General features: G+C 38.0%; 1 protein-coding gene and 1 pseudogene across 2 annotated transcripts; both read right to left on the bottom strand.

Annotated features, from left to right (window-relative positions):
* Positions 1 to 518: 518 nt before the first annotated feature.
* Positions 519 to 6,669, bottom strand: LOC144657750 (uncharacterized; annotated as a pseudogene). Its single transcript, XR_013571613.1, has 4 exons — positions 6,403 to 6,669; positions 3,332 to 3,685; positions 1,712 to 1,909; positions 519 to 1,070 (listed from the first exon to the last, which is right to left on the bottom strand). The product of XR_013571613.1 is annotated as an uncharacterized LOC144657750 (transcript).
* Positions 6,670 to 8,188: 1,519 nt separating this feature from the next.
* LOC144648761 (uncharacterized) lies at positions 8,189 to 11,929 on the bottom strand. The gene is made up of 4 exons (XM_078508228.1): positions 11,448 to 11,929; positions 9,548 to 9,912; positions 8,986 to 9,183; positions 8,189 to 8,605 (listed from the first exon to the last, which is right to left on the bottom strand). The coding sequence occupies exons 1-4, from the start codon at positions 11,575 to 11,577 to the stop codon at positions 8,276 to 8,278; spliced, it is 1,023 nt and encodes a 340-aa protein (XP_078364354.1). The 5' UTR covers positions 11,578 to 11,929; the 3' UTR covers positions 8,189 to 8,275.
* Positions 11,930 to 12,832: the final 903 nt, after the last annotated feature.

Raw genomic sequence — 12,832 nt, 5'->3', positions numbered from 1 at the left:
AACTCCGTTCAGAATTGACTTTTAAAGGAAGTCCTTTTTTATTCATGGTATCTTTTGAGTTCAAAAATGGTAGAATTAGAAAATACTTCATTTATTATATGTAGCGCCATATCACGAGTTCTTAGGTGTTTTACAAAATTAAGGTGATACATCTGAACATTTGACCATGGAAAACAAAAAAATGTTTTTCCAGGGTTTCCGGTTTGGTTTACTTCCGGGGAAGATTTTCAGACTTCCGTGTTGATTTCTATTGTTCTGTGAGAACCAGTAGGACACTGAATTAAAATTCAGTTTCCCAGAGTGAGTCCCGGCGACCCTACCGCTGACCAACCGCTGACGGATCGCGGAGCCGGGGGTCACTCTAGGCTCGAGATTGTCCTTTAACCGGTTAAAAAACGGTTAAAAAACGTGTTTTTTGGAGTAATTTCAGCATATTAGCAGTGATCAAGGGCTAACAATAAAATACACATGTATTTTGTGATAAATTTTTTATTCGAGTTAATTTTTGTCATGTGACCGCTAGGCAATGAATAAGTTTGCAAGTAAAGTGCAGATCAAAACATGATCAAACGTTTAGCTACAGTGCTTTCTTACAATACATCCTTTTATCAAAGTCTTGAAGTCGTTTCTTAACATCCAAACAAACTCTTATCACAATTTTCTCTCTCGAAACACTCATTCTGGAATATCCTTTCCTGCTTGAGAACAAAAGCCATATGTTTGTCTAATGCCAGTCCTATTCAATCTTCGAAACGATAGTCTTTCAAAGTCTGAAATGTCTGCAGTTTTTCTCTGACCATCTCCTTCTGTTTATCTGTCCACATCACGCTGTAACGAGTTTTCGTAGCCTCAGGGAATATTCTTTTGGAACAATCTTCAATATACTGGCGATCACAAGTAAGATGTAAGAACTGACAAATTCCCAGCAGGGTTTCTTTTGGTCGCTTGATTAGCTCTGAGCTGTGGATCTCGTGAACTTCGTATGGAAGGCTGCCCTTGAGATTACTGTTGTGCTTCGCCAAAGAGAAAAAATTGACGATAGATTTATCCAAATTGTGCGTGTCATTAATCTGAAATGAAAAGTTAAACTATTTTGAAAAAACGAAAAAAAGATTACAACAACAAAAAGAAACAGCTACGTTCGAATTAGTGAAGCAAATCCAAAAGAAACTCTTAGTTCTTCGAAAACAGGGATAGAAAATATTTCACATTGCCATTTTTTCAATTCTATTTTTTTCTTTAGCTTTATACTTGATGAATTAAGAAAAAAGAAGGACTGCTCATAGTGTGGAAGCTGTAGCCGAGTTAATTGAATAAAGTTGGGTTTTCACCAGCAATTTTGATTCAGCTCGCGCGTGTAAATGAGAAAAATTGGTCAATTTTATGTGACAAATATATTTGTTGTCAAGCTGGCGAGTTAGGTTTAATGTGACAAATAAAAGTTGTCACATATGAAAATTACTCGTGTAGTGACTCGTCACATAAAATGTGGCAAATATTGCGTCAGCAAATGTGGTCCCCAATCTCCCAGACTCCCACTGAGCACTGTGCACGCGTATCTCTGTGCGCATTTCTGCTGTCCAAGGTCATTACTGGCGCACTAAACTTTGGACTGCTGACAAATAATTGTTGTGTCATTAACAAGATCAAATATATTTGTCACATAAAAATTGCCGTGTAAACCCGGATTAAGGAAAAGATATCTGGTTACCTTCCCTCCCAATGCGGCACTTGTTCTTTTTCCCAAAGCTCTGAGCAACATGGTGGCGATATTGTCATAAGGATTACGAACGACGTGAAGAAATTTAACAGGAATGTTGAGGACTTGTTGTATTTCTTTCAACGCATCCATGTTCTGTGGTATCACGAGATGTCTGGTTGTCCTGTCTCCCTTCTTCGCCCCGATAACCTGTTGAATGATACATGTAGGATATTACACTGTGGCGTGAAGATATGAATATTAATTTCCAGTGATAAAAACAATAATAACAATAATAATAATAATAATAATAATAATAATAATAATGAAACAAAAAAAATAATAATAATAATAATAATAATAATTATACTTTATTCAAACTCACAAATGGTATCTGAAAAGAAGGACCATGAGGTCATCCCTATTTAGGGCCCTTAACTAAAATGACAATCTGAAATTTAAAAATTTAAAATATCTATTACGTAAATAATTAACAATCTAAAATTTAAAAAATTAAAATATCTATTACGAGTGAGCACAGGCATTGAGTAAAAAAATGTTTTAACACGAAAATTTAAATTTTAAATTCATTACATAGATAAAGTCAAGAATTAAGCAGAAGTTGAAAAGAAACAACCATGCAAAGTAAGAAATATTAAATGACTAGTAAACCTCGTCTCCGGGTTCTTTCCGCGAAAATTTTAAAATGGCGGCACGGGCCCCCGGATGTTGTTTGGCATAAATGTTACGAGTGGTCTATTTTTCATTAACATAACCTAGTTGCCGACTATTAGGCAAACTCGCAATCTAATGGCGAGTTTGTAAGCAATATACACTTTTTTTACAGGCAAACCTTTTACAAGCAATATAAACTTCACCTTTTAAACACCCCGACTAAAAAACATTTGTTAGTGAGCAAATCGCTATTTTCAAATAGGAGGCAGTGTGGCCAAAAGATCAAGTACACTAGAGTGAGAAAGCAACTGTGAGCGAGTGAGTCAGTGAGTGTTGAACGTTAGGTTATCTTGGAAAGCTTCAAGTGCTCATTTGGTACAATAACAGCTGCGTTGATAGAGTTTTGGTTTCTAAGAGACCGGTTATTATTTAGAAGGGGCAGGGCCGGTGCAAATGGATGGAGGCTATGTCCAAATATTCTTCTGACCCTCCCCTTTTATGAAGCACGATTTTTGCTGAACCTCCCCCCTCTTACCCACTCACTTCCTTAAACCTTCCTAATATGTGTACATAAATTTATGTGCCCCCCCCCCTTTTCCCTGCATGAAAATCATTGACCCTCCCCCTATTTGCCCCAGCCCTCCCCACCCCCTAAATAATGACTGGTCCCTAAGCATGACACTGATGAGAATTAGCGTTAAGTGATAACTTGAAAAAACAACAACAACAACAACAACAGACCTAGTTACCGTAGTTTTTTGATTAAACGCCCCCGGCATTAACTTTAAAATTGGCGAAGCACTAGTCTGCGAATAAAGCCAACACACTCATCGCTCCGGCCAAACCGGCTTGGAGCGATGAGAGGCGGCTGTATTCGCAGGCTAAGCACCCACGAATTCCAAAGATGACAAGGAACTTCAAGCCAAGTAAGTACTATACAGTCATTAAGAAACTCACCAAAATTCTGTTAGCAAATCTTCCCTGCCATTGGCCTGGAACCGAATAGTTGTATCGATGTGGGACTGTTGACCGACCTATAGCCAGTTTCAGCTTCCTCTCTGGAGTTCAGGTACAGCTGGTTAAACAGGTAATACTTGTTTTTGTTGGCGGTGTCCCACTCTTGCCATTTACCAATGACATCAAACTCGTTAGCAACGATCGCGTTAGGATGAGCGTCTAACAAGGAACTGATAAGGGTGTGGCCACTGCGAGGGTAACCAATAAATAAGAGAACTGTTTGGACAGCGTCACAAACGTTATGGTCCAATTTCTCTTGATGGTCGGTTTCAATACGTCGTCGTCGATGTGAGCCTTAGAAAAGAATACAAAACACAAGATAAAAAGCCCATTCAGGTCCATTCATGTTTATATGTAAGAATGAGGCTGCTTATTTAAAGCCTGGTTTTCACTAGCGACGCAAGCACAAGCGCGATCACGCGAAAAGGACAAATTTTGATCATTGTGCTTGTGCTTTCCGCAAACACAAGAACAAGCATCCAAATCTTATGCGCTTGTGCTTTTACTTGAGTCGAAGCCTTTTTCAAGGAGAAGAAAGAGCTGTTATCCTTGCGCTAGTGCTTGTGCTTATGCTTGCGTCGCTAGTGAAAACCTGGCTAAAAGGATCAGCTATTGTCGCCATTTGAGGCGTGTCTTGATAGTGCACGAGTGTAGCTTGCACTGCAGACGGAAAATTAATACTGCAATGCTTTGTGCAACCAGGTATGACACAATGGACTCTGTAGTTATTCAATGAAATGCAAATAAGTTTGTGGGCATTACAAAATGAAGAAGGCAAGCCCGACAAATGATATCATTGCAAAAACCAGAGTATCGTAATTAGAGTAATGTAACATGTTGTATTGTAAATAGCGTTTTTTGTGTAAGTAGTGTAATGTAATGCAATGTAATGTAACTTCTTCTTTTTTTGTGTCTTGCAATAAAAAAAAAATAAAAAAAAAACCAAGTTTTGGTTTATTACAAGAAAACGAAAACTGATATTAATACATTTCGGCTCTATTACAGTCATAGTCATGTGATGATAATTTTGCAAGAAAGCAACTTACATATCTTTGGTAATTAGGCGTGTTAATATTACGTAATATAATATAGAAATATAGGTAATCAGAGAAACAGGTCTAATTCTCTAGAGGCTTTGAGTCCTTCGTTAATGCAGGGCTTGAGATTCTTGATACAAAAAGCTTCCAGGAACGCTAATTGTGACCAATTGTCATTGTAATCAATTATTTCATAAACGTTATAAACTGCATTACGAATATGGGCTTTAAAACTAACACAGGGCGTTTGATGGCCATTGAAACTATCAGCTAGTACCTATTAAACGTTCCGACGTTATAAAGTAATGAGCCAGCTTAATTCCTTTCATAAGAATTTGAACTTCCCTCTAGACTGGTTTTCTGATTAAAAGACACATTTCCTAGACCTTCTGATTAACAAGAATTTTACAGCTCTTTATTACAAAGATACTCATACAAAACAATACACGTCCTTTTCTAGTTTCAACCCTTGGCGTTTCAAAACTGCATGGATTAAAGTACTATATTCTAGAGCTTACAAAATGTGCAGCAATTCTAAAATTTTTCAGAACCAAGTTAGACGAATTGATAAGTTTTTGTCACGGAACGATTTTCCTAAGAGAGTTCGTCGTTCTATTCTCAACCTTCTATAGGAAAAACATCAACAATCTCAAACAATCACACAAATTTATAGAAGACAATGATGCTAAAACAATCTGGGTTAAAATTACCTTACGCTGGCAAAACAGGTGAAGTGTTAGTCAACAAATGTGTTAAGAAACCTGATAGATAACTTGCTAAAAAGTTGTTTATAGTACGTTATTATACCACCAAACTTTCACATTTCTGTTCCAACAAGGACCCGGTTCCTACATGGCAGAAATCAAGCGTAATTTAAAAACCCTCTTATCCTGGTTGTTCTCAACAATACGGCTTATTCAAGGAAGGTTGTCCGAGAAAAGCACAAAAGTGCAAACGACAAGACCGAAAGGTAGTATGGGTAGAAGAGAACTACTGCACGTGCTGAATACTAATAAGATAGTGACATGACAAACGCGAATTTTCACGTTTTCTTTCTCTTCAGACACGTGGAAACAAGGTACTTTTAGCCACGCGAAATTTTAGAAGAATTTTAAAAACTTGACGACATGCAACAGCAAAAGTAAAGCTACAGAAAAAGCCCCCCCCCCCCCCCCCGAGAGGAAAAACAAAATCTTCACGTCTGAAACAGTTTAATACAAACTTGTACATCTCCTGTAGGCCAATATGCAAAATTCAAGTGAATACCCAGATCACCTTTCGGTCTTGTCTCGTGCACTTTAGTGCCTTTTCCGACAACCTTTCTCGAATTACATTTAGCGGTATATAGGTCAAACCGATCGCTACTTAGCTTTCAGGCTCAATGAGCACGCCAGAAGGCCAAAATAACCTATGTATCACCATCTTGCTAATTGCAACGGCTTTATTGAATTGGTCAGCTTACATGGACTACCTAATTGTTTCAATGACCATCCAGCACCCTGTGTTAGCAATTAGTTTTAAAGAATATACATGTATTCTTAATGCAGTTTATAACAACTATGAAATAATTGATAAAAATTGCAACTGGTCACAATTAGCGTTCCTGGAAGCTTTTTGTATCAAGAATCCCAAGCCCTGCATTAACGAAGGACTCAAAGCCTCTAGAGAATTAGACCTGTTTCTCTGATTACCTATATTTCTATATTATATTACGTAATATTAGCACGCCTAATTACCTAAGATATGTAAGTTGCTTTTGTGCAAAATTATCATTACATGACTATGACTCTGTAATAGAGCCGAAATATTGTATTAATATCAGTTTTCTTGTTATAAACCAAATCTTAGTTTTTGCAACGATATCATTTCTCGGCCTTGCCTTCCTCATTTTGTGTTCGAAATTGTTAGATGGCTTTGGATTTTGTGGGCATTGGTAAATAAATTTTCTGCAATCCCGCCCATGAGCTTTCTCACCTTTTACTTTATCTTGTAACTCCTTCAAATAATTCCTGAATACTGTTGGTCGTTTGCCTTGTGTCTCCTTATAATCCCTGTATACCATATACACTATCGTGAAAACTAAAACTGCAGCGATAATAGTTCTAGCAATAAGATAAAACAGCGTTCTTCGTGTCATTGCTTGTGACTTCTTTACGATTCCCTCCAGCCGACGCTTGTGACATTTGGATCGGCCGAGATAACAGGCCTAATAAATGATAACGTCACATGCTAAAAATTTAAATATTCTTATTGGTGGTGAAATTTGCTGGTATATTTACGTGAAGGCTCGTTTACACGAGCAATTTTTATGTGATAATTTTCATTTGCTCGTGTATATGTGAAAAATGGCCAATTTTATGTGACAAATATATTTGTTGGGAAGCTGGCGTGTCAGCTTTTTTGTGACAAATAAAAGTTGTCACATACGAAAAAATTGCTCGTGTAGACGACTCGTCACATAAAATGTGGCAAATATTGTGTCAGCATATGTGGTCCCCAATCTCCACTGGGCACGACCGGGCACTGTGCGCACGTATCTCTGTGCGTATCTCTGCTGTCCAAGGTCATTGATGGCGCGTTAACCTTTGAACTGCATCTACATAAAAATTGTTCGTGTAAGCCCGGCTCAAACATGCATAAGGGCTGTCACCGTTGGCGATAAAAGAAAATGTTTTGGGTCACGTGGCTTGAAAGCTGTCCAATATAAATGTTGGTGTTAACTGCGCACAAGCATAAGCACAAGCACGCGTTAAAAATATAGCACATAAGAAGAAAGAACACACTCATTCCCTTTTGCTGTCCTGACGTGGCGTAAGCAAAAGCCAGTACCTGCTAATAGTTTCAGGACATAAAAAATGAAAGATAATCCGAGTATGTTTATTGTGTCAGAATATTTAGACAAAAAATCACAATGATTCCCGGGTTTCGATTGAATGGTTCGCATTTCGGAAAGTCAACACTTTCCGGAAACTTTCCCAGGAAATTTCTGTACCATTCGCTCTTGTTCCAAAATCCCTGAATTTTTGGTCGAATGGAAAGGGCCCACTGTCAACCTGTATTTCAAAAGCGGTCCGAGAGCTTCCATTTAATTTAATTTTATTCTCCTTGCTAAATTTCGGATCACTTTAATTTTTTTAGTAGAAATATATACCTCATTGTGATTAGTAGAGGACAAATAACAATATCTTTTATTTGTCATATTTTTTCATTCTGATAGGTCCACCTATCCATAATCTATTCTCGCACGAATAAATAGGACTAGAAGCTTAATATAAATTCGTTTTTTGAAACTCTTAGCAGCTGAAACTACTTAATAAAAAAACAAATTTCATGAGTTCTACTAGTATAAATGAATAAACCCTTAGACGTCTAAAATTCCACCCGAAAACTTCCAAACCATATATACCACAATTTTTATTATTTTTTTTTTTTTTTTTTCATTTATACATATATGATGTAGTCCAACTTACGTAGTTTCCCATACCGGGCCCCGCTGTTCAAAGGCTGAATAACGCTATCCACAGGATAAATCACTATCCAGCGGATAGTGATTTACTTTTTTCGTTGAAAATTATCCAGTGGAAAGCGATTTATCCGGTGGATAGCGTTATCTACTTTTTATTTTTTTTTTAATTTTTAAAAAAAAAAAAAAAAAAAAAAAAAAAAAAAAAAAAAAAAAAAAAATTTTTTTTACATCCAATTCCATATTAACTTTTACCAAACCAAAAAAAATCCAAAATTTTATGTAATAAGGTACTCTGCGAAAAACCTGGGCCAGTTTGCCACTTGCGCCCGGCAATTATTTCAAAATGGAGCAACAACTATTCAGATCAAGACACTAGACGGATCAATCTTCAAAGCTGTAGTTTTTCAAAAATGAAACTTTTTGTAGTTTTTCTCTGACTAGTTCTTTTTGTTTATCTGTCCATACCACGGTGTAACGAGTTTTTCTAGCCTCAGGGAATATTATCTTGGAACAATCTTCAATATACTGGCGATCACAAGTAAGATGTAAAAACTGACAAATTCCATGCAGGGTTTCTCTTGGTTGTTTGATTAGTTCTGAGCTGTGGATCTCGTAAACTTCGCCGGGAAGGCTGTTCTTGAGCTGATTGTTTCTTTCTGCTAGAATAAAATACTTGGCAATCTGTTTATCCAGATTGGAAGGGTCATTAATCTGAAAAAAAAACATTGAACGCATATATTACAGTACGCCCCAGCTGCTAATGAACAATTATTCTAATTCTCACATATCAGTTTCATTTCATTTTCAATGGTCCTGAAGGGAGGGTAGGGGTGGATCGATCCCATTTCCACAAATTTTACCCAAATCCCATTTCCGAGCCTATTGTTTTCCCAAATTTTCCCAAATTCCAGCCCCAGTTTCATTGTTTTTTTGTTTACCATTCCCAGTGAACCAAATCCCATTTTCCAAGTGAAAACTTGCCCAAAGCTCAGTTCCCATTTTACTCCTTCATGTCCCGTTGGTTTTAACTTTAAATTTTCCTCAATTAGCCGAGGTGGGCTTTAAGGACTACATGAGAAGGATGTCGTTACCTTCTTTCCGCTATCAGTGTCATCTCGTTTTTGTAGCGCTTTGACAAGCATTGTAGCAATGTTGTCATAAGGATTCCGGACGACATGAAGAAACTTCATGGGAATCTCAACAACTTGTTTTATTTCCTTCAACGCTTTCACGTTGTCTATTTTCTTGAGTTGATTAGTTGTCTTTCCACCCTTCTTGTCGCCAATAACCTGTTAAAACAAACGTTTGATGTTATTAAGACGAGAACTGGCTAGACAGGATATTGAGATGATAATTTTTCGGCTACCGAATAACGTGAACATCGCACAATCAAATCACACTCGCATTAAAAACATCTCGAGAGCCGGACGAAACTTTCCAAACGTTTTTCCAAACAACAACGAGACAAAATTTGTCTCGCCTCGATGCGGTATGTCAACGAAGGCGTTTAGAATTAGGGTGTAAGTAACTATGTCTTTAATGCAGAGATGAAAAAAAAAGATGCCAAAAACATGGGAAAAACTACTGAAAGATGCATTAGAGTCCAAGTCACAATTTTATAACAAACTTTGGTAACGATAATGATATAATTACCAAAATGTTCTTATTGTATTTTCCCTGCCATTGGCCTGGTACCAAGTAGCTATAGCGATGTTGAACTGTCGCCGTCTTAACCGAGTTCAGGTACAGCTGGTCAAACAGGAAATACTTGTTCTTGTCAGCAGTGTCCCACTCTTGCCATTTGCTTATTACATCCAACTCATTTGCAACGATCATGTTAGGATGGGCGTCTAACAAGGATCGGACGAGGGTGTGGCCGCTGCGAGGATAACCAATGAACATCAGAAATGTTTGGACACCGTCGTAAACATCATGGCTTGATAACCCTTGATCGCCAGCAAGAGAGGACAAAGATCCTCTCTTATCGCTAATAAGTGAATTCCATGTTCCACGAGAGTCTTAGAACAAAATAAAAATTGCAGGATTTTTATTCTCGCCGACTAAAGCAACCACATAATAGAACGCAATACTTTTACTCAAGCTATGTTTTTCTTGCTTGAACAGTATTCTACAAACCTCTATGGGGCTTCTTGAAAGCAAAAATGCCCCGTCATAGTGTAAAGCGCGGACTGGGTTCTAGTTCTGGCTAGGCCGGGGTTATTGAGTTGTGCATCTGGACAAGTCAAAGGTAAATTTTTAGCCTGCGTGACCAGGCTTTTGCTTTTTTCGCAGGAAGTCATGTCCCGGTTCGCAAGAAGGAGAATGGGGAGGAGAGCTCTGCCCAGACACCTCCCGGCTCGGATATGCTTTGGTAAGCCAATAAGCTGTGTGACCTGGGGGAGAGGGCTTCGTTTTTAAAGAAAAATAAAAAAGATATAAAAAAGGCACACGCCATCAAGCAGGCTACTTGGTGTCTTTATGCTATAAATTATTAATTTAATTTTAGAGCTGTATCGAATCTTCATTTTTCTCTAATTCTGCACTATTTTTTTTCTCTTTTTAGAGCGATTTTATCGTTTATACGTTATCTAAATGCAAATAGGCAACATCAAAGCGCCATACGCGCTATTTGCAGAAAATAGTAAATATAATACAATTTAGCGCTGCTTTGTCAAACAAATATTTACAATACTATAATGGCTGGTTTTTATAATTCACCATTAAAAAGATTTACAAAACTCTCCCGTCCTTTATTCAGCCCTATTCACTGTTTCTTCTGTTATTATCAAACTTTGAACGCAATTAATCACAAGTGAACGTGACGAATTAGGAAAGAAAGGAGTAACAATATTCTCTAAAAAATATAAGTAAATGTCGATCCTTTAGCCCACTTAAAAATTACTTAGAACGTTAGTTTGTATTTATATAACAGCTTTTAGCATTTGTAATCATACATTTAATTCATTATCGATTTTTCCTCACTGGGTGTTAAAAGTGTTTTTTCCCCTACGCTGTAACGTTCTGCCTAGCTTCTTGAATTGCATCTTAAAAGAAAATCTGTTTTTTGTTTTTTATACAAAGTTACCCAAATCGTGTAACTTAGTAGCGACATAAATTCTTAAAAATTGTACGGGCGCGGTAGTTTTGGAGGTTTTTTTCATTTGATTTCAATTTCAACGCAAAACTTGAAGACTGTTCATGTTCAAAGCACTCTACTTTGTCGTATTTTTCTTCGGATTTCTTATCTAGCGACATGAAAAAATGCACGATGTTAATTTTCTATCTTGAATAAAAATCAGTTGGACGCAAACTGTACAACACCTGGTCAAATAGTGGCGACTGTCAATTTAGATTTTAATAGTTCGCAGCAATAAAAAAGAATCAAAATGGCAAATGTGAATTTGAATTTTGTTGTGACTGAAAAATACATCAATCTTATAATGACTTTTGATTTTACAATGATCCGCTTAACGTAAGCGAGTTTTCCGATTTTGGTATTGTAAATTTTGCAAAAAATTGATTAGACATAAGTGTTTTTACCCCCTCTCCCTACCTTTCTCGCCGGTGCGTAAACCTTGCAACTTGTTATCATTCATGGAAAGTATGCATATCGTATACACAACGGCAACAACTAACAGTGCCGTAACAACAAAAAAGAACTTTCCATTCATTGCTTGTGCCATTCAATCGCAGACGTCTTATTCCGCGCGGTTCAGCTCTAATGTTCCCGAACTCTTCTTTGTTCTAATGTAGACTCCCTTATCGTACCCAACACGTTGACAACCTCGCTTCCAGGTTTCTTGTTTCCCGAAAGAGAGGGCAATGGGACCAAGACCATTACTCTCGGGCTCCCTTAACCTGAGATCATGCCCTCCCTCCCTACTTATCACTCCGGGGAGAACGCCTGATCGCAGGTTAGGGCTCCCTCGTCTCACCCTCCGTCACAAGGAGTCTAACTGTTAAAACCTCAACCTCGATCCAAGATTCTCTCTCCTTTTCCAGGAAAGGGAGATAGAGCCGCCTTGGATCGAGGTTGCTGTAACCTGAGTGCTTTGTTCGCTCAATTGTTGCCCCGTTCGACAGACCTAGCTCTAGAGAGATCGTTTAAAGGGACTGTGTCACGGATTTTAACCAAATTTAGGCATGGGAAATGACCATAAAATTCGGTGAAAAATAAAAATAACCTCTTAAAACAGTGAAGGAACATTTCAATAACACAGCAAATACACAAGAAGCTACCAAGAGAAAATATGAAGCTACGGATGGCCAAAAGTGACGAAGATTACACAGATAGCGATATGAAATTTTAAATATTGTTGGGCTAAACAGTTTTCAAAGTTAACTCGTTTGCTTGTCGCCTGGGAGACACATTTGGTTGCAATGAAGCTATGGTTTTGTCATTTAGATCCATTGGAAGAAATTTCTTTGCAAACATTAATTAATTTTCATATTGTTTGGCAAAACTTAATAAAATAAACTTAACTCAGCTTGAAAAGGCGGACGTTAGCTCGAAAAGGCGACCATGCCTGCCACTATCAGTCTATTATTAATCATCAGTATGGAGTTTTATGGGTCGAATCTCAGAGGCGTTTTGTCCGGGAGAATTAAGCGCGCGATGAGAGAATCCTAATTACCCCTGGCTTACTCTGGCACATCAAACAGAAGCTAGTTGCCATGCGGTCATAGGTTGAAAGTAAGGGGTCACTCTCATCGTCATGATCATAACTTAGCCAGCTGATGTCAGAAAGACATCCACCAACTGAGCAATGACAGCTGCGTTTCCCTGCAGGGCGTGTCTAGTCGAAATGCATTCGACCACTGTTCTCACCCTGCCTCGTCACCAGGTGTTCCTCCTAGGTTGGGGCGCGGGGCGCGTGGAGTTACGGGCCTATTACAGTCGCAAATTCCCGCCCTTCACCGACAAATGCAACGGCGCAT

The sequence above is a fragment of the Oculina patagonica genome, chromosome 1 (genome assembly GCF_052425735.1).
Source record: "Oculina patagonica isolate OP01 chromosome 1, crgOcupat, whole genome shotgun sequence".
NCBI lineage: Eukaryota > Metazoa > Cnidaria > Anthozoa > Scleractinia > Oculinidae > Oculina > Oculina patagonica.
This window is presented reverse-complemented; position numbering and strand designations above follow the sequence as displayed.